The 21,770-nt window shown below is 41.7% G+C and overlaps 2 protein-coding genes and 1 long non-coding RNA gene across 9 annotated transcripts in view; 1 reads left to right on the top strand and 2 right to left on the bottom strand.

Moving 5' to 3' along the window:
- Positions 1-21,770, bottom strand: part of hoxa3a (homeobox A3a) — a 33,591-nt gene that overhangs the window by 2,809 nt on the left and 9,012 nt on the right. For 2 of the 7 annotated variants that reach the window (XM_028035429.1, XM_028035427.1), the window contains 3 exons: positions 17,450-17,586; positions 7,105-7,159; positions 2,894-3,482 (listed from right to left, as the gene is read on the bottom strand). In XM_028035429.1, the coding sequence (XP_027891230.1) occupies positions 2,894-3,365 (472 nt within the window). In that variant the 5' untranslated portion in view covers positions 3,366-3,482; positions 7,105-7,159; positions 17,450-17,586. Of the gene's footprint in view, positions 1-2,893; positions 3,483-5,156; positions 5,265-7,104; positions 7,160-8,616; positions 8,803-9,529; positions 10,099-17,449; positions 20,953-21,770 lie in introns of those variants that run through there. The other 5 variants (XM_028035430.1, XM_028035431.1, XM_028035432.1 and 2 more) reach the window with 5 other exon arrangements.
- LOC114155519 (uncharacterized) lies at positions 6,002-10,735 on the top strand. The gene is made up of 2 exons (XR_003597764.1): positions 6,002-6,230; positions 10,125-10,735. It is a non-coding gene; the product is annotated as an uncharacterized LOC114155519 (long non-coding RNA).
- Positions 14,870-16,108, bottom strand: hoxa4a (homeobox A4a). Its single transcript, XM_028036471.1, has 2 exons — positions 15,685-16,108; positions 14,870-15,222 (listed from the first exon to the last, which is right to left on the bottom strand). The coding sequence occupies exons 1-2, from the start codon at positions 16,106-16,108 to the stop codon at positions 14,870-14,872; spliced, it is 777 nt and encodes a 258-aa protein (XP_027892272.1).

Here is a 21,770-nt window from a genome sequence, read left to right as displayed (position 1 = left end):
TGATTAGTGATAAATATTTATGAATTAATTTCTAATATGCTATGTTTAATAATGTTAAAGATTTGTATAAAGAATAGTGCTGTAAAAACAATGGAAGCAGGGCCGGCATTAGGAGGAAGTGGGGCCCCGGGCTAGAGATGGTGTTGGTGCCCTAACCACACAGATTCCTTTGACACAACGTACAATAAAGTGATTCAAGGTACTTGTTAACTTCAAGGTTCTTAGTTTTTTTTCTGGAACTATGTAATGATTTGTTTAGTATTCTTTCTAAAATGTTTCATATAGACAGTATTCTTCCTAGTAATTTCTTCCTCCATCTGCACATAAATATTTACCCTAAATGTGATAGTAACAGTGAATGCCTAGCATGTGGCAGAGTAAAATGCAGTTACCAAAAAACAACAGAAACAAGAAGGCGGGTTTGGAATATGCCCTCAAGGCTTGGTGTTGTTGAGCCTGAGGTGCTTGTGGTTGACGGTTGGGGTGTGTGCTCCTGTTGTACTTGGAAATGGGCACTTTGGAGTTCTAATAAGTATATTAAACAAACCCTGAGAAAAGCCCTGACGTTACTGTTTTGACTGGAACACTTAGGGATTTATTATCCAATATGTTTTTGTTTTTGTGCAAAGAAAATATAGCAAAGTTGCTCAAGTATTTTTTTAGCACTTTTTACGGTAACTCATATAGTGCACATAGCACTGTCCAACTTCCAGCTTGTGAGAATCTTCCTTTTATTTTCTGTGCATACAAATACATTGCTGTTGCTTGTGTTGCTAATACTAATACGCATTGACATGTTAAAAATAATCCCAATGAATATTAAATTTACATCTGGAACATGCACAACTCTTGGCAACTTTCCCAGAAGCAACTTTTGAGACTAATCAAAAAGTCCCATAAAGTTTGTGCTTGGGCCATGACATCATCATTTTCAACAGATATTCAAGAAATTAAATCGTTACTTAAATATTAGTTCATGCAATTTCTCTAGTACTTTAAAATACAATATCTACAAAATACAAATTTCTTTAAAAAAATATGGAGCGATAAACACATTGAAATCCCAAGATAAGTCTGGCCGACCTGGCAAGGATTAGACATTTGAATCGAGGGCGTAATATGTGTGTAATAGATGACCTCTTCGTCTTGTTACACATACTTTTTAAACTCACTTTGAAGCCACGATTACTTTTGGATTTTTAGGTGCTTTTCAGGCAAAATTTGTATAACTGAAAATATAATTTCACTCAATGAAAAGAAAAAATTTGCAAGCGTTTGAGACCTCAGATCATATCTTCGTTGTTCTTAGAAAATGTGTATTAATGCCATATCCAGACCTGTCGAACTGACTGTGAAACCATAACGCTGGAATTTCAACCATTAATATAGATTGTCAGACAAGGTGCACACCTGAATGCTTAGTTTGGTTCATTACCACTTTTGAATACCACTCAGATCGCTGTAGTTGTGTTGCTTTTGCCTAAAATGTGCTGAAAGGACAACTTTCTCGATGTAGAATTTTCAAACTCACAGTGGAGCCACATAGGTTTTTGAGTTAGAACTCAAAAACCTATGTGTTTCTGAAGACCATCGCTAACTTAATATTTACACCAGAATTTTCAGGTTGCCTCAATGCATATTGTATTGTCAACATATTGTGACAATACATCCATACATCCATAAAAAAGCAACTCCTTAGTTGATTTTTTAAGTTGTGTGCAAAATGTTTAAATTCATACTGAAAGCATGTAAGCGTGTAGCCCATCTCTTACAAAATCAGTGGAAATTTGTTTTAAGATTTATGTCAAATTCTTCTAAAATTTATTAGAAAAAAATATATGAAAGTGCGATGTTGGTCTGCACTTTATTAACTGACATGAACATCTAATTGATTTCTTCCACGGCTCATCATTTGTTAATTTCAGAAGGAAAAGTGACTTTTCTAGTTCTTATGATTTAAATTAGCCAAAGAGAGATTTAAGCAAAGAGACTTGGGATGCATAAACAGGTTATATGAACATAAGGCGATGCCTCAAGTGAATCACTGTGTTCTGTTTGCTCAATGCTGTCTATAATGCATCAAATGTGTTTGAAATGTAGTAAATTGCCAAGTTTCCATAGACAAATAAGCTCAGATATGACTTTGTTTTTAACTAAACCTGAGTGACCACATTCTTAGTCTCCATAGATGTCATCAGGATCGGCGCTCTGTCCATGGAAGAGCTTTATTAATTAAGCCTGAAAATCAAACCTCTAACTATAATTGTCTCATTTTGTGAAAAAAAATAAAATAATCGCAAACATGTTAAAAAAACCAGCCACAATATGTGCAGCGGGTCATGGGAAGATGAGCATCTTTAACGTTTTAGGTTGGCTCTGAGTAAATACCCCACCCCTCCTCTGACCTGCTCCTTTACCCCCCAAAACACTGACCCACTGAGTTTCCCCTCTAATCAAAACAGCAGGACAAACTGAAACAACTGTTGTGTGTGTTTGTTTGCTGTCTCTCCGGGAACATTATGTGATCAGCGGAGATGTGTGTTTACAGTAGGGACAGGTCAGCTGGAGGGCATGGGGACAACAAAAGGAGGGATCTGCTGCTTTTCCCTCCACCTTCCGCTGCCTGCATTTATGCTGGATGATGGTGGAATATTAACACCATCAATAAAAAGTGGGCCCAATCTTCGCAGGATGTGGCTTCATCAAATGATTTGTTACAACAAATGGTTCACCTAAAATGCCACAGCTCAGACAATTACACAACATGACCTTCCCAGGAAGCAAACTAATGCTCTGTTGCGGTTTGCCCACCTCCCTACCTGCCCACCCCTCTCTACCACCCCTGTGTATTGAAGGTAACGATCAGGGTTCGTGTGTCCGCGGCAGCTTGTACCTGAACTGGAGCTACTGGCGGGTTTCTGCTTGGTGTTCTGACGGGACTCCTTCATCCAGGGGAAGATCTGTTTGCTGCGGGTACCGGAGGTCGGAGAGCCGCTCTTGGCTGCGCCGGTCTGGCCGGAGCCATTGCTCGCATCTTGGCCGACTCCGCCGGGGGACAGCGAAGGGGGAGGCGGTGGGCCTGACACCGGCACCGGCGCTTGGTGATTGCTTTCGGGGAGAACCTTGGCCTGCGCCGCCTGAATGGCCCTGTCGCAGCCCTCCGCCACCATCTCCCCTGGCTTCTGCAGAGCAACAGAGCCGCCGCCGGGAGACTGCAGGGAGCAGGCGGGTCGATGGTACTCGCTTTCCACATGAGAGGCCCTGGGATATTGGACCTGATTGGCATCATAACCGAAGCCATTTGCGCTTTGATACGGGTAGCCACTGTAAATTGCGGAGCTGTCGTAGTAGGTCGCCTTTTGCATCTCGCCGTTTCCCAATATTTATTTCAGAAACTGACAGGGTCTTGACACCCTCGTAGAATAACATTGGCACCCCGTGGTCACGTGACGCCTCTCCGCCAATGGCCTCCTCGGGTGAACCTAGGGTTACAAGAAGCACTGTGAGGAGGAGAAATGGTGGCGATCCATCTTACTTTTCAATACAGACCTGACACTGGAGACTGTGGAGGCAAGATAGGGCCAACAGTTCTGTGGACTATTACCGTTTACCTTATGGCTTACACAAAGGCGCACACTAACCTTGCATTACCATCTGTGCCAAACAGCATAACACGTTTTCCAAAGCATTCAAATCATTTTTAAAAAGCCTAACAAGAATCAGGATGACAGTTTAAAACTCTGAGCCGAGAGGGATAAAGGGAATATAGTTACAGTAGAGTTTATGGGGGAAAGTGCCTGCTGTGGAAGCGGCTTGTTAGCGGGCTGCCACACAGGAAAATAATGTTTCTGTTACAATATTATTCTACCAGCCGGGCTGTCAACAGCATATCTAATTTCCTGTGTAAGCAGGTAAAAGACGTTCACTTTTTTTTTTTTTTTTTTTAAATTCTTTTTCCCAGCTAGAAAAATAATCCTTCTGGAACAGTCAGAAAAAAATCGGAAATATATATATTTTTTCTCTCTTTCTATTTTTTTTTTTTATTGCTTATTGCAAGATAAATGAAAAAGGAGGCCCGAGGAAAACCTGAAAAACCAGACCGGCATCTCTGCGCTCCTATGACCACGGTGGGAACTTTTTTTTTTTTTTTTCCCTCTCAGGGTCCATAATAATTTCCTGCCGGCTCCGTCGTTTTGATATATGAGTGGCCGGGAGCGCCGGACCCCGTAAAAAGGAGAAACCCGGTTGTACAGCGGAGAAGAAACCCAGGGAGGACACAACTACAGCCTGCTGCTGTAGCAGCGGATCCAGTAATAACACAGGAATAACAGACTGTTTATTCATAATAGAGCTATAAGTTTTCCGGTGGTATTGTTTTATAGCTTAGATAATAATAATAATAATAATAATAATAATAATAATAATAATAATAATAATAATAATAATAATAATAATAATAATAATGTTAAAATAGATTTGCCTCTGTTTTGTCTGTTTCATACATTGTCACGCTTCCGTCTCCTTTAGGGATTTTTTTTTATATCTAAATATCAAATTTAAATGTATGCAGCACAGTTTTACCCATAAAGATTCAGTTATATTTTATTCTATTTATTTGTTTATGAATAATAGTAAATCTGTAACTTTCAGTATCACGACAAGGTTCCAATAAACTACTAATTTTCTCATTATTTTATTTATTTAAAAAAAAAATCTAAAGCAGTCCTTAGTCTGGGATGCTTTTGTTAAAACATGAGCAAAGATAAAAAATAAAATAAAATAAAAGCAGGACCCATGCAGCCTTGCATACCAAAAGACAAATAAGTCCAAAATGAGACCCCACGTCTGCTTTCAACACAGCCTAACTGCGGATTGAGAGACGCTCTCTAATGACCGGTAAAAGGTACAAGGAGGCTTCTCCTCTCTGGATCTCCCTGCGAACCATTGCGACAGTCATAAATGGCAGAGAAAAGAGAGACAAAAGGCAGACTTGAGCTGTGCTGCTGCAGGAAAAAATCCGCCCGCCTGACTCTGTGTGTGCGTGTGAACTCTTCCTGAACCGAGATCTTAAGTCGTACGGTGATAAATCACCGCCGCGACACACAAACTCCACCATTTACAACCGAAAGGGGAGCCTATTTCTGGCCCCTGCTTACCTTGTCCTCTCACGATGAATGCAGAGCGCCGGGCAATATTTTCTCATTCAGCGACGAAATCGATCAAAGGCAGTAATCCAGAGGAAGAGGGGGCAGACAAAAAAAAAACTTTTAAAGGCAGCGGGGCTGACTGGGTTGAAGGAGCAGCGGCAGACTGCGCCCTGCCATGCAGGCAGGCATTAGCAGGCACAACACACAGGAGGAAAAAAAAAAAAAAAGGAAGAGCCAAGAGAAGCAAGAGAAGACCCCCTTTCCTTTTCTCTCCTTACTCGCCGAGATTGCGAAAGCAGGCGTGAGCAGTCGGGTCAGCGCGATAAGAAGAGTTATCTGCTCCCATGCTTGCAGAGTAATGGACAGGGCTTCATGGCAATATTAACGTCAGCCAAGGCTATGCTTGACTATGAGATCCTTCAGCAGTTACCATGCAGACACCAGTGAACTGCCCCGAACCGGAGCGTCACCGTAGACAAGAAAAATTATGCAAATGAAGCAAGCGCCTTGGAAAGCCAGTCCAAATCAAGTAGTTGCCTCTCCTCCTCCTCCCCCAACATCCCAAATGAGGTAGTCCGGCTAGAAAATAATAACGTTAATATTGCCTCGTTACTAACGCGCCGTCCCAAAAGGTGTTTTAGGTCATTTTCTTATCGTTTGCACCGCGTCCTAGATAGGAGTTATGAACACAAGGAGATTTTTCGGAACAACAAAGGGAAACTGAGAGCCGCATTACCATTTCCATGGGAGATAAAAGCGCTCCTATAGGCGGCTTAATCATTAACCTACTTTTTCTTCTTCTCTTTTTTTTTTCCTTCTCTCTCAGAATTTGCTGTTTTGGCGCAAGGACGTACAGTTCGTTTTCATTTCAACGTGAACCCGCTAACTATGAAGGAAAGCTGCAGGGCAGTTCTGATCAAAGCTCCTAAATATTAAAGGGAGAAGAAAGAAAAAAAAAACCCACAGCAGCTCGAGCACTGGGATGAAAAATGGGCAGAGGTTTCAACACCAAAAAGGCCAAAGCGGGAGGACACGCAGCGTGGAGCAGAGGAGAAGAAGGGAGCCGGGGAATCCCTCTGCATGGTAATGTTTGCGGCCAGAATGAAAGACTTGATAGAATTAGATTTATGACTCCCCTCTCAGCTGTAAACACGGCCAGCAGCTAAAGCTTCTCCGCTGGTTTTCAGGCTGTGGGACAGAAGCATTTCGGTGACACAATTAGAAAGGTGGAGAGAGAGCGCGCACGCTAGGACGGCGTGGGAGTCTTGAGTGGGCGACAAAAAAAAAAAAAAAAGAAATCACACATTAGGATTTTTTTAAGCTAACTTCGCCTTTTTCTTTCACAAAGCAACTGCTGCCACTTTGTGTAATTATTTACTTCTTTGTTCTACGCTAAAACGCTGATTTGGTCCTTTTTCCTTCTTTTCTTTCTTTTTTCTTTATTTGGCCCGAGGAGAGGGCTAAGAGGTCGAGCGTTATAAGAGCAAAAAGCTACATGGGAAAGGTCGAAAAGAAAAAAAAAAAAAACCCGTAAAATTTTAATAAAATAAAACGTAAAAACCTGTTTGCAGCAGGCTGTAGTGGCTCCAAGCAGATGGCTTTCGCAGAAAGTAGGTTTTTTGGTTGTTTTTTTTTTTTTTTTTTTAAGCGAGTAAGGCAGCGCTCCAAGAGCCGCGATTCCCCTCCGTCACTTTTATGGTGACAAATTACACCACAAAGACAAGTGGAAGAGAAGGAAATATTGCTCTCGCGTTGGTCATATTGCTGCTACACGGAAATATACAACAAGCCATACATAGACGGCTTCTGCTTCTGCTTCTGCTTCTGCTTCTCTGGCCTTGTGAGCGCACTGGGAAGCGAGCGCGCGTGTATGTGTGTGTGGTACTTATTAGAAACTGAATAAGGATATCACCATCAAGCATTCATAACATAAATCAGTAAAGATGTATGGACTTACCGAAGGCAGCTCAGGGTGTTTCCCAGACCGGGCCTGAAGTTACTCGGCCGGATTTCTGCAACGAGAAAAGGATTTCCCCCCCTTTCTTTAGCAACTTAAAGCACAATTTAACATTTTCTTCAACGGGCTTATGTGAGCTTTATTTTGTTCTCTTTTTTTTAAAGACTAATTCAGAAATGTTCTCTCATTTAAAATACATTCATGTGGATTTTGATGTCATTTATTTGTATTCAAAGCAGAGACGTAAATGAAACCAGCTAAGAAAGATTTATGTTTTATCATTCGTTTAGGTTTGGGCGCATAATTCAACATAAGCCTTAAGTTAGAACAGCGAAATGGGTAGGATTTTTTTGTTTGTTTGTTTATTAGTCGGGAGCAAAATCCAAACTTCTTTGTTAAAGTAGGTTAACTTCGGATTTAATATTAGAAATTCCATAAAATGTAAAAAAAAAAAAAAAAAAAAAAAAGAGGAACTGATGGATCTCAAATTAGGCCCACAATCTTAGGTTGGGGGGAAAAAACGATTTAACATATGCTTAGATGAATATTATTATAACAGTACGCAAAAAAAAAAAAAAAAAAGATTTCATTTTTGAGTAACGGATATATGAAAGCCCAAGCCATGAAACTCTTCTTCATAAAACTCTGATAAATTCTGCACATAGCTGCGAAAACACATGTAGTATAATAATAATAATAATAATAATAATAATAATAATTGTCCTGTATGCAAATAAAGTGTTTTGTTGCATCTCCTCTCGCAAAAGGATCGAACAGTCATTAGCTGGCGCTCACCACCTTCCCAAAGTCCCCGCGCCCATAAATCAAAGCCGGAGCGCCGTGACCTCAGCGCGGCCGCGGCGGTCCTCGATGGCACTCCGTCTTGCATTATATCCTCATTTCCCCACGGCGGAGCGACACAACAACTACCCCAACTGCTCGCCACCAGCTACTTCATTTTTTTTTTTTTTTAAATCTTCTTCGTCTTTCCTCTCTCTCTCTCTCTCTTCCTTTTTTTTTATGGAGATCGTCTTGATGCATCGTTTACGCACGGGCGCGGTACATAAACCAGCTTAAAGAGATGGGGCTGTTAAAGTTTTATGGGACAGGTTGACACCCTGAACCGCCGGAGCGCTCTTCTGTCTGGGTGTTTGCTGGAAGTCGGGATAAATGGGGGCTTTATTTACTCACACTGGCCTATTTGTCCAACAAAAAAAAGAGGCTTCTTCTGTCATTTATTGTGCTATAACGGTGTAATTATTCCACTCGAACTAATTGCGCATTTTGGATATTATACAGAACGCATAAAATAGATTATTTGGACAAACAAAATATGACATTTATTTAGGTTAACTTATGTTATGCATATTACCAGCTTCTTAAAATTTCTTGCGCTGCAAAACAAAACAAAACAAAAAAAAACAAGGACCCACCCCCACACCCCCTTCACTGACTGACCTCTGTCTGGCGTAGCAATAACTCACGACAGTAATGAACAATCGGCGGAAATACCTCAAAATAAAATCCATCCTCCCAAAGCTCGGGCTCTGACTCCGTCCGCGTGGAAAAAAAACCGCATATCCGTCCGTGACAACAGAATACATCCACAAAAGCCAGGAATCCTTCTCTCCTCTTCTCGTTTGTTCAAATCGGCTTTTTTTTTTTTCTTTCTGGATATTCACAAAAAAAAAAAAAAAAAAAAAAAAAGAAAGAAAAAAACCCCCTACAAAGCCAGGACTCCCATCCCGAAAAGTGGGGGTAACCAGCATATAATCTGCATCATATGGCCAGACCGGGGCTCCGGTTTTCTTCCCAGTGCCATAACACCGCGCGGTATTATGCGCTCTGCTCACGTGACGCAACGTCAACTTAAATCCCCTTTTATTTGAGCCCGTGAATCATTAATGGAGGCAGTCATTGCCCCTGAGGAGAAACGGATCGGGCTTGTAGAGAGGGGGTGGGGGGAGAAAGAAGAAGAAGACGAAGAAGAAGAAGAGGAAGAAAAAAAAAGAGGGGCTGTGTGATAGTGCAATGTATCTGGCTGAGGAGCAAGCCTCTCACTGAGAAGCAGCTTTTCCACGTGTCGCCCCATTCAGAGGGGAGAAAGGGGCTTTTCTGACACTTTTAGAGCGCCATATATTTCGTGCCTGTTTAGTGGCCGAAAGAGCGGCAGAGATTCGAGCACATTTGCACGGCGGAAAGCTGTCCGAGCGCAACGAAACAAAACGCGCTTTTAGCTTCCTCTTCATTCCGCCTCGCTTTGCATGGGTGTATTCCACAGCGCTCAACTCAACACCGCCCCCCCTGTTCTCATCGCGACACTTGTACATTAGTATATACCACTTTGTCAGCCTCTGAGCCCCCCTCAATCAGCGCGGCGCGCACGCTGCAGGGGTAAATAGAAACCAAACGTTGCCACATTTACCTGTCAGACGCGGAGAGGCTGTGCGTCCCGGTGGTCGTGAGGGGCGCCTGTCAGTCAGCGGTGGGCGGGAAGGAAAGGTGAGGGGACCAAAGAGAGGCTGCTCGACCCTGCTAGTCAGTACATGGATCCCCATTAAAACTAACATGGATCAACTCACTCAAGTTTGTGCGTAAAATAGTTCTGGAGATAAATAAATAAATCAAAGAATGTTATTTTTTTTTAAAGAGCGAGGTTCAGGCACACAAAGCATATGTGGCCAAAAGATCGTAGCCCGGAAGAGATTCTCTCCCCTCGGCACCGTTTGGCGCTTGTTTTCCGTCAACACCGAGCAGCGGGCGTGGAAAAATCCCCACCACACCTATTAATCACTCGAGTCGGACAGAGGCTCCGTCCCCACTCCCGCATTGTGGCTTTTGTCCTCTCCGACTCCAACTCTAATGGCAAACTTTTAAAGTGAAGAGCAGAATCGGAGGCAATTTCTTCACTTTTAGTCAAAAACTCTATTCACAACGAACGTGGACGCTTGTTTGCGAGAGCTACAAAAGTTTCACTACGTGATTTAGGACAAAATTTTCATGTGTGTCTTTTCTTGCAGACCCAGACTGATGTAAAGGCTTGTGAAACTGAACGGCCGTGTCCTGCAGGATAATCCCACCCTACCTGTCGCCACCGCACCTGAACTTTCCCCTGACCCGTGCAGAGCTGAGTGGCAAATCAGACATCCAAGCATCGACTTTGGTAGCATTTAAAACTCCCCTTTAATTCCTTAATTCAACAACATTCTAGCTCCTTGCCATTTCCTAAAACTCTTTAATTGATCACGATTTAAAAAAAAAAAAATCAAAATAACACAAATGTTTCCAGATGTATTCCCTACAAATCAAGCCTCCTTATCTCTGTCAGCACGGAGAGGAGCTGCAGGCGCAGAGAGCCCCTGGATGTCGGCCAGACGACTGGCCATATCTTCCCACAATGTTGACACTCGGAGCTCTTAACAGCCAGGCTTGGGTTACCGAGCCTCTCAGCCGAAGATAACTGCTGCAGTGAGGTTTACATCGGCCAACATCAAGACTAATGCGAAATTCAACGCCTCGAGCTGAGTGGAGCCATCTCTAATTAACCCCAGACAAACACTGCAACCAACGAAGACAGAAGAAGTGTTTGCTTGGATGTGGTTGAAATAAAGCAAGTTGGATTTTCTTGTAAGACGTGGCTCTTTATTATCCCAGGAAATTTGTTAGTGACCGTGTTTGAGCAGAAACCCTCAGATGTAAGTTATAATAATAATAATAATAATAATAATAATAATAATAATAATAATAATAATAATAATAATAATAATAATAATTGACTCAGTTTAGTTGTTATATTTGCAGTTCCTTTGCCATTTCCTAATTGCATTGTTAAACACCAACAGTCAGAGAAGAAGATGAGATGATTAGAGCCAAAATCGTTTTGTTTTTGTTTTTTTAATGATGAAAACAACATAGAAACTGTGGCACGAGGTTTAGGTTTATTCTCAGTTAAAGACAAAAAAATATATATATATGTTTTTAATTTTCTATGTCACCATAGTGTGACATAGGAAAAAACCATATTTTCACAGTTTGTATTCATCCAAACTATGAAATGGATAAATAGATACATGCATGAATGAATAACAACAAAACGTCACGTAGCAAGAATGTTTTCCAGCACTATCATCCTTTCAGATTAATATTCCTTCGCGATTTGTATGCAAACAGTGGATACATGGATGCATGTTTGTCAGCATTCACCACAACAAACATAAACTATGAGTAATAATAATAATAATAATAATAATAATAATAATAATAATAATAATAATAATAATAATAGTGTAATATTACAAAACGTAAACATTTTATTGAGTATTATATAAGAACTTTGAGCAACAGTCAGATTGAAATAAAATCCACCGCTGGATCTATTTGATCACCTCAACAACTTACTTAGAATGTAGATTTGTTGATAGGCTGGACATGCAAGCGTTTGAAAATTTGCCACGTTTTAACCTACATTGGTATACTAACACATAACTGCAATAAAAATCCCAGAACGATCTACAATTTTGGGACATTTTACGCATTCTCCTCGTGTCCCTAAATAAAATTGCTAGAATATAACTACACCGATTCTACTTACAAGTCATGATGGTTCCTCCTCCTTAGGTTCTGTCAAAGGAGAAGAGATCTGACTCGCACCTTGCAGAGCATCACTTCAAATGAAATTAAGTCGCATTTTCAGATCTATTTCTGACCCCCCGGGGCATCCATTATTCAGCAAGTCACGTGAACAAGAGCAGATTAAAATTTCAGCACTCTGAAAGTGACCTCTATTCGAGAATCAAAGACTTGAAATGCGTAATTGAACTATATATTTGGACGTGTGCGTAAAGTACGTGCCAATCAGGCTGAGCGTCATCCTGCAAGCCCACAGTCTAGGAGAGAATTTATGTAGCAAAAAGTATTAATATTTTCCAGATTTGTTTTCTCTCTCTCTCTCTTTCGCTCTCTCTCAATAAATGTGGTTAGGAAAAGAATAAGCAGTTTGTTTGTGTCCGTTGTACGTTTACATTAAACGGCAATTTACAATTTGTGCTCTGTAAACCCATAACCAATGAACGTGCCGACGTATTTATGGGCTTTAAACCAACACATGCCAACACATCCTCAAATTTATGCACTGCAACATGCAAAACCTCAGCATGTTACTGCTCATGTGCGCCCTCTCCTCCGGGCCCTGCCAGCGCTCCCTCTGTGACAATCTGCACATGCACAAGCGCTGTCTCTTGGAATAATTTTGGGAAAATTCATGGCTCAGTTTCACACTTAAACACGGTTATTGTTTGGCACGCCGTCTTTGGATAAATCTCAAATGGGCTGACGGAGGTCTCAGCGCTGATGTATGGTCTGAACATTGTGTGTGTCGAAAGGTCAGGGGTCAGAAGAAGTGCTCGGAGCCTGTGATTGGCCAGTGGCTGCCGCTGTCCCCTGGCTGAACTCTCTATTGTTTGGACGGGGCAGGTAGTGACCACTACTCACACTCTTGGTGTTGTAACGTTGGCTGGAGTTATCATTGGAGTGGCAAAGTTGGAACAATTATGTGTGGCAGGATATGCGTAACTGTTCAGGTTTGGTGTTTCACCAAACATTGTATGTCCAGGATATCTTTTCTAGTCTTTGTTTTTTTAGCCTTGGAAAATGCTTTGCCCCATATTTAGCCAAAAATAAAAACGTTCAAAATAATGCATGGATAGCTTTCTTGAACTATCACGACCACATTTAAAGCTCACTTAAACATCTATAAACACATTTACTATCTCGTTTCAGGTTTAACTTTTCAACATCAACTTGTTCTGAGACAATTCTGGCATTTTCTGTTTCTATTTGATAATAAAAATAAATAAATAAATAAAAAACACTTGCTCTCAGCTAATACTGCGTGGACTCGGATCATGTGTTTCTGCCACATATCTTCCTAATACAAGAATATCCGCATAACATGCCATGCACGTGCACGGATTTGGATCCGAGACAAGCGAGCGATGAAAAACACAACAAGAAGATGCAAACACATGTCTGGACGGAAAGTAACAAGACGGATATTAGGGTTCACATCACTAGTAGTTGCACTCCGAAAGGAGAAAAAAAAAAACAACACAGCATTGCGCATTGATCTCCAAATTAAAGCTCAATGCAAATGTCATAAACTGTTAGAAAAGATAAACAATTATTTAAAGAGGGTCGTGCAGGAATAGCGTCTTAACACACAGCAGGGTTTTCAAAAGCGACGATTGGCAAATATTCTAATCAGTAAAGTTCATATATTCTTGATGAATAAATGTAGAAATGACAGCATCAAATTTTGTGTTGATATCGTGAAACCATAGATGAAATGTAAAATAAATAAATTACAATAATAATAATAATAATAATAATAATAATAATAATAATAATAATAAAAGTCTGTTGATGTCAAACTGTTGTTTCAAGGTGTGTGTAGTTTTTAAAATTGGCTGACCAAGCCTGACTTTCTGCGTTTCTGTTTAGGCTAAATTTGGACCGGACATGCAGGACGAAACAAAAGTCAATTTCGTAACATTTTTTGGGGCATAACAGATGCAATAAAATACCATTAAAATATTCCCACGTCAAGTTCCTGGATAGATCGCAATATTTGAATGTAGAACGAGGGGAAAAAATGATAGATAAACTCTGTCTCCTAATGTCTAATTTTAATAATTAATAACGATTACTTAAAAAAAAAAAAAGATCTTTACGAGTTCGGGTAAAACCGCGCGTAAACGACAGAACGGCTTTGAAAACAGACTGTTGCGCTCAAGTGAAATCAATACTGGCGATGACAAAAAAACAAACAAAAAAACATCCAAAACCGCGTCGAGCCTCGTAAGTGGAGCACATATTTTATTTCACAAGGACAGGTTTAACCTACACTATATAGCCTACATTACATTGGTCATTACTGAGACAGCACATACAAATATTCACAGTTTAGAACACAACACAGCATAAGGACGCACGGGAGCACAAATGAATCTATATGGACTTTGTGTACAACACCGACAGAACTTGACACGAAAAAAAAAAACAAAAAAACAACAACGCCTTTTTCCCTCATTGTGCCTTCATTAGGTAGGATTTGTCTATGTACATTTGATGTGAACGTCACCTGGACTATACATTCAACAGTAAGAACCAACCCAGTCAAACACACGAACTACACTGCTGCTCCTCTGACTGATGCCGCCCCCCCTCCCTCCTCTACCTAAAACAGCCCCCCACCCTAAATAAACAGGCATCTACAGAGTCTCCTAAATATCTTTCAAGTATAATAGAACTTTCCATGAGCAATGGTCATAAAAACAATAATAATCGTAGAGAACATATAGAAAAAAATGACCACAAACTTACTTTCACCTGACTCAGTTTTAACTGCAATGACACACACTTTGTGATCCAAGTCCTACACGTCTGAATGTGCGTTGGATTTTGTTTCTCTTTTTTTTGTTTGTTTGTTTATCTTTTTTTCCTTCCTTCCTTCTTTTCCATCAGAAACCAAACACTTCAGTTGCCACCGTGGCAATTAAAGGTGATTTTTCAAGCTTTTATGAAGGGGGGGGGGGGGGGGGGGGGGGTGAGGACGAAAGGGTGTACAAAGGACGTGGCACAGGCCCAATGTGCAAGCTTACAGAGATATAACACCATGAGTGTAAAATACTGAAAATCGGTCCATCGAATTCCACATGTGTTGTTCGCCATCTCAGTCTGGATTATGTGGGGTCTGTTATTCTGGGCACTATAGACCAACTGTGCACGGCGTTGGGACAAGCTGCTGGCCTGTTTTGATCTGCTGCTGTTGGTGCTGCTGCTGCTGCTGCTGGGCCCCGGAGGCTGAGGAAGAGGCCGACCCGGATGATGAGCGGATCTTTGTGTTGGGAAGCTTGTGCTCCTTCTTCCACTTCATCCTACGGTTCTGGAACCAGATCTTGACCTGGCGCTCGGACAAGCACATGGTGTGCGCGATCTCCACCCGCCTGCGCCGGGTCAGGTAGCGGTTGAAGTGGAACTCCTTCTCCAGCTCTAGAGCCTGCTGGCGGGTGTAGGCAGTGCGGGACCTCTTGGGCACCCCTCCATTGTAACTGGCATTGACTGGGAGACGGGAAAGGGGGTTGGGGGGAGTGGGAGGCAGGTGTTACATGCAGGTTTAAGAAGGCATTATTTGCTTTTTTTTTTCTGTGTGCCCACTGCACACGCATATTGCATAATTCGTGCACCACGTTTCTGCAGCCGGCTTCTAAAGTCTCTTCTCCTTAACGGAAGAGAATGTGTACAAGCACTCGCATCCAGGGACACATCAAAGCTTAGGAATGATTAACAAAAGCAGCAGGGCGGAATATAACACTTTGGCTCGGCTCCAGTGCTAGAAGGTAGTTTGGGTTAAAAAGCAACAAAGGCGCACGGCCCCAGACAGACGAACACAAGCAATAAAATTTACTAGGGTCCTTAATTACCGACCCTGCTGCTCGATAGTCGTAAATTGCTGCTGTAAGGACTGCTACTAGTGCTGCCTCAGTGGGCTCATGCTTGTGTTTCCAGTGGCTGGGAACTCACCGCTGCTAACGTGGACCTTTTTCATCCACGGATAGACAACCGGCTCCTTGCCCTTCGCCACGCCGGGGTACACTTCACCGGCGAGGCTGCAGTCTTTGCTCCCGTTTGCCCCTGCGCCACCGTCTGGCGCCGCGGAGAGGCGAGCGCCGTGGCTCTGTGGGACCGGCTGCGGCTGTGCGTGGTGCCCGTCGCCGAAATCGTCGAGTCCTGCAGCGGCGGCAGCCGAGGGGACGGTTCCGTAGTCATAGCCCGTCTCCGCGTAGCCTGACCTGGGATAGGATTGCTCGTCGTGATGGGGGAAGCCCGTATCCTTTGGCCGCTCGTAGTAGTCGCCGTGGCTGGGGATATATCCGCTCTGCTGGTACTCGTCGCATGGTGGGAAGGAAGGCTCGATGTAGTTGGAGTTTATCAAGTAGGAACTCATGGTCATTAATTTGTGAAGTGCAACAATACTAATTTTTATCGCGCTGTCGTTTTTCTGATCTCCACAAAACCCTCCTACTCCCCCCTGTCAAATGTACAAAGTTGTCTGGTCACGTGCGAGGAGGCCACCAATCACCGCCTGTCCTGTGGGCATCATGTAAACAGGAACCAATGGAAAAGCATGGCACTGGCACCAGCAGCAGCGCTCGGACTGGCTTACGTTGGTGTTTTCCTTATTAAATCACAGCATATAAAGCAAAAGAAAGTAATCTGCTAAGTTGTTTACTGCATGAGTGCGAACTTTGGTGGGCGAGGTTCAGCATCTCGGCTGAGGCAGAATAAATCTGGTCGTGCTCCCGCTGAACACCTTTGCTTGCAACTGGAATCTGTTGCATCCCAAAGATGCAACGCAGATTTGAATTGGGGGCACATCAAAATCATCATGGTTGGAAAAGAAAACAAAAGATGTCAAAAGCCTCGAAAGTCTTCACGGGTTTGCGCGTCCTTCTGAAACTGGCACATGTCTTCTGATTCACGCACAACACGTGCAAACAACCTGCAAAACTCTGCTTTAAAAGATCTTCAAATAAAAAGAAAAAAACAACCTCCAATCTGCCGACCCCAATCTTTTACCTCAATAGTTTGCTTTAAAAAAACAAGAAAACGGCTTTTTTCTATTTGTTTGACAACATGATGGAGAGTCTACATAGCCATATTTTGCAGAGTAAGCTTGGCTTGTGCTGAAAGCGTGCAATGCCGCGTCTCGAGTTCTATTAAAAGGCAAATAAATTTGTCTAACACCTAAAACATTTGATTTGCATGTGCAATACAGCCAGACGCCAAAGCAAATATCCTGCAGAAGCATTAATAGAGAGCTGCACGTCAGAACTGAAAGTGTCCGTGCATTGAGGACGACCATAGGTTTTACTTGCAATAATGCCCCTGAATAAATTTATACATCATGGGAAGTCATTTAAGAAGTATAAAAACAGCCTTTAAAATTTTTACTACAAAATCTCATATAGTTTTCTCTTAGTTCTTAGTTTCATCAAGTACTGCAATTTTATTTTTTAGTTAGTTTAGTATTGTTGCGCTTGTTGCTGTTAACAACAAGAACAACAATGGTGCTAATAATAATAATAATAATAATAATAATAATAATAATAATAATAATAATGAGAAGAAGATGAATTTACAGAAATCTGCTTTGAAATTCTGAATTGTCTGTGATTCAATGAGATACAATAATAATAATAATAAAAATTCTGGTTATATAAAATAAAAACAGAAGATAAAAGACATGTTGCATGTTTAGAAGGACATCATGAAAAGCGTGTCTGACCGTGCTGTTCGCCATCAGCCATCATGTTCACGTCCAGTTTCCGCTCCTTATCCGAGATGACCCTCTGTATCCGTGCTCCTCGAGGATGCAGCAACAGCAGCAGCTCCTCTCGGATCTGGTCCACCTCGACAAGGCCTCTGCAAGAGAGAACCAGAAGGGGCCCACAAAACTTGCGGAAATACTGAAAGCTTTCTTTTCTTTTTTCTCTTTTTCTCTCCCTATTTTTTTTTCTGTTCTGCTGCTGCTGCTGCTGCTCAGCCTCTCTCCTATTCTTTTTTTTTTTTTGACGCTCCCCTACACAGAGATAACTTCTGCCTGACCCCGAGGTGACACCGTTTCCATTTTGTTTCTGATTAATCTTGCCCATTGACAGTCTTTGTTAAACAACAAGGCGTTGCCCCCTCTTTTTTTTCCCAAAGAGGCGACATTTTCATATCTGTTAGACGCGGTGACCTGGGGTTCACCCCGGACTTGGACTTCAGTTTTGCAAGGCTCTCTTTAGCTCTTCAGGGGGCGCGCACTTCAACACACAAGGAGGTTCCTCGAGGGATTTCTTGGTAACACGTTTGCAAAAATACTTATACGTTCAGACGTGAGGATATAGATTGCATGTGAATGAAGGGTTTTCTGATGTTTTCCAGAGTCCTTATCTTCACAAAAGTTGCAGACTGTTGGAATAGGGCGCCTGAGAACAGCCAGGCCCGTGCGCACTGAGCCAGAGCTGGTTAAGTATCCATCCTAACTCATTGCAAATGGCATACTGGAGATTCACTGTGTCCTACACGGCCGCAGAGACCACCTGAGAGGCAATGTGTCAACATAATGTCGGCGGGTAAGAAGGCTACACATGATATCTAAATTCACACTCTGCTGGCTTTCTATTGTAACACGGGTCCAGCATAAATATAGAGCTGGTCAGCTAAGCCGTTATCCACTTACAGTAAATTAAGCCGACAAGGCTAGGAGCGGCTGCGAGTTTTACAGATGATTCTACTTGTTGCTGCTATAAACCTCGGACACCTTTTTTTTTTTTTTTTTTTTTTAAACGTCATTATTAGAAAAGCGTTCGAATGCACAGCTTCAGATTACTCCTGTTATCTACTTCAGGCCTGCGCGCAATGGCTCCTGGAGACATTTGTGCCAAAATGCAAGAAAAGAAAACTGATCTACTTTCAGTCCCAATGAAACCCGACGAAAGCGTGTGAAAACGCGCTCGTTATCCGCGCAATTTTCCACAAGATTTAAAACTGAAAATCACGCCTGAAACCGCAACAGGCTTGAGTTGAAATTTCAGCTTTCACAGTGAATGGGTTCGAGGTGTTGGCTTTCCGGGCGCATACACACTGTGAAGTGAAGGTCGAGTCAGCTCATATATATCAAGTTGACAGTATACAGTAAATTTGGATTATCAGAGAAGTGCTTTGAGATGATGGTGACAGATTGTGTATGGCTCCCACAAGGTCTTCTGTCTGCATGAGCAAGAAAAAAATCAAGAAATGCCAGAGAAACATGCCCAATTCACGTCTTTAAAGAAACATTGTGGCTCGGGCTGGCATTGGTAATATAATCGTTTGGTGCGCGGTATGCATGGCGTTATGACGTTTTCACAGCGTGGTTATTGCAGCAACAATTAGCCATTAGAGTAACTGGCGTCTTTCTACAGCTGCTAGTTTTGAGTGGACGCGCTGAACGTTTCTAAAAAGTTGAACAAAAGACGTTTTTTTGTTTGTTTGTTTGTTTGTTTGTTTCTTCTCTTTAAACAGCGCAAGTTATCTTGGGTGCAAACGATTCTGCAAAAGCAAAAATACAGAAAACATCAAATCCATCAATCGTGAACTGATATTTTGATGATAAAATACATTTGACCGTCTTTGATTTTTATAGGAATCCACATAATCCGCATTATGCATTGAAACTAATGAACTAATCGTCCATTTTAGGATGTGTGTGTGTACAATCACAAGACGTGGAGCAACTTGATACCACTAACTCATTAAGGACACTTTAATTTTGAATTTAGGCCTGATAAAACTTTTTTTTTTTTTTGCCCAACTACAGCTTCTCAAAATTATTATGAAACACATTTGGACAAAATGAACATTTAAGTTGGTCATAAAACGCCCAAATAGTCACTAACGGTGTTATATGTGTAGAATGTAATTAATTTTAATTCATAAAAATACCTAAATAATAATAATTACTTCTTTTTTTATGTGGAATTAAGCATTCTTTTTCCATTCATTCCATGTTAATGTTGCAATAAAGAATGTTCTATGTTGTGGTTTTGTTTATCCTTTCCAGGTGATATAAGTATGACTGTGATTTCGTGATATTAAAAGGAAATATGTTTTAAACGTAAAATGTGTCTCGTCCATTCTCTGTTTTACTGTCTGCTAATTGTTTCGTAATTGTGATAAATTGTGAAGCCCAAGAATCTGATCTGGAAATCAATAGCAACTTGTGCTTGCTTACATTTTGAGCGCATTTCTAGGACAATTCTCCAAACAGACCATCTATGCACATCTTTCTTATGTTATGTCTATTTAAAGTAGGTCGGTGATTTTTAATATTTAGGCCGGAAAATGTATGATGCGAATTTTGCTTTCTACCCCATTTGTCCTTTTTACAGTTTTTGGAAAACAAAGACTATGAAAGTAAGGATTCTTCGGCCTATTTGATTAACCCTACAGCATTTAGTCGACGATTTTTCAAGCTTTCTTTTCAGCGACACTTTAAGAAGATAATACCCGTTTATTTGTCTGTTCTGTAATATATCGCCTGATTCGCAAAGGCGGCAGATCACATTTACGCTTTGCAGCTTATTTGATTTTATGTGCAAAAAAAAAAACAAAAAAAAAAACACACAGTCTCTGTAGCTTTTTCATCTTTCTACCGTGTTTAGACATCAATAAACGTCATTTCTGCATATTTTCACTCCCTAACGGATGTTTATATAAAAGGCAATGCTGTGTTTTCCCAGGTATTTTCAATTGAGATGAAAAAAAAAAAATCTCAGGGTGAAAAGGTTAATAATTGTAACTGAATTAAATATATGTATTTGCTGACTGGATGTTATTACCTTTCGTAAGACAACACAATTAAAGCAAATGTCTGAAAACAAAAAAAATCAGAATCTGTTTGATAAAACGCAAGAAAAAACCCCCAGCAAACATCTGTGGTATTTCTAGTTTAAAAAAAAAAAGATTCTATTCAGCTGGTCAGGAAGAGCGGGGCTAAATGTGTTTTAAAGGATCTGGCGCTTATTCAGGGTGGGGGTGGAGGCCTTCTCATTACCCTGTGACCGGGTCGAGAGTATCAATCCTCAAAATGCAAATTTTGCCCTCGTCCCTAAACATATCAGATGCAATTTATTCAAAGGAAATTCACCAATCAGCCGCCCTAATAAAACGCCAAACACTCAATCTTGTTGCTGAGGCGGGGGAGAGACCCATGGAGTGTGTGTGTGTGTGTGTGTGTGTGTGTGGCGGGGGGGGTGCATGCGTGTGTGTGTGTGTGCGTGCGTGTAGGGGTGTGTGTGTGTGTGGGGCGGGGGGGTCCCTTTCACCCCCTCTCTGGTCCCTAACGCGAGGTCACTGCGCATCCAGGGTTCACCTGGAGTGCACCGTGCAACATATGTAATGCAAAGCTATTCTGCCTTTTGTGTGGAGAGTCAAGATTGCTTTTATAAAGGCTAGCATCAAGCTCCGAGTGAACAGATGACGGAGACTTGTTCAGCGCGTAAACTTTTGACCCCAATTTTTCCTCCTTCTCCTCCTCTTCTGCAGCATATATCGCTCTCATCAGTAGCAGCCAGGAGAGATATCTGCAACCTCCCACAGCCTTCCCCAATATACATATATATACAGAAATATATATTTATATATATATGTACACACACACAAAGAAGAAGTCGACTCTTTTAATATGCACTAATTATCATTTTCCACAAATTTGATAAGCAGACGAGTTGCCAAAACCAAGATGTGAAATGCTTTTGCGTCTTTGTGATGATTCCCAGTGACAGTGAGGAGGAAATCAATCCAGCACCAAGCTCCAGCTCAAGGCTGATAGGGCTGTAAAATATGCAAATCATCCATTAGAGTCAGAGCAAGCAAAGCAGGGGAAACACTTTGTTGGAAGCATCGCTTCAAAACTTTCTCTCTCTCTCTCTCTCTGCACACATCAGTCCCTCCGGTGTTGGTGCACAACCGCAGGCTTTGCAACCTTCGCTAACTTCATTTACGTGCACTGTCCTTATGGGCAACCTGGCATTGCCGAGAAGGCGTGCGCGCGTTTGCCGCCGTGCATGCATGTGGAAGCG

The sequence above is a fragment of the Xiphophorus couchianus genome, chromosome 13 (assembly GCF_001444195.1).
Source record: "Xiphophorus couchianus chromosome 13, X_couchianus-1.0, whole genome shotgun sequence".
NCBI classification, from domain to species: Eukaryota; Metazoa; Chordata; class Actinopteri; order Cyprinodontiformes; family Poeciliidae; genus Xiphophorus; species Xiphophorus couchianus.
The sequence above is the reverse complement of the archived record's forward strand: the minus strand, read 5'-3'. Positions and strand labels throughout refer to the sequence as shown.

Coding starts and splice junctions, on each gene's coding strand:
- hoxa4a (XM_028036471.1), bottom strand. CDS start 16,108: ATGAGTTCCTACTTGATAAACTCCAACTACATCGAGCCTTCCTTCCCA. Junction 15,223..15,684: donor AAAGGTCCACGTTAGCAGCG/GTGAGTTCCCAG, acceptor CCCGTCTCCCAG/TCAATGCCAGTTACAATGGA.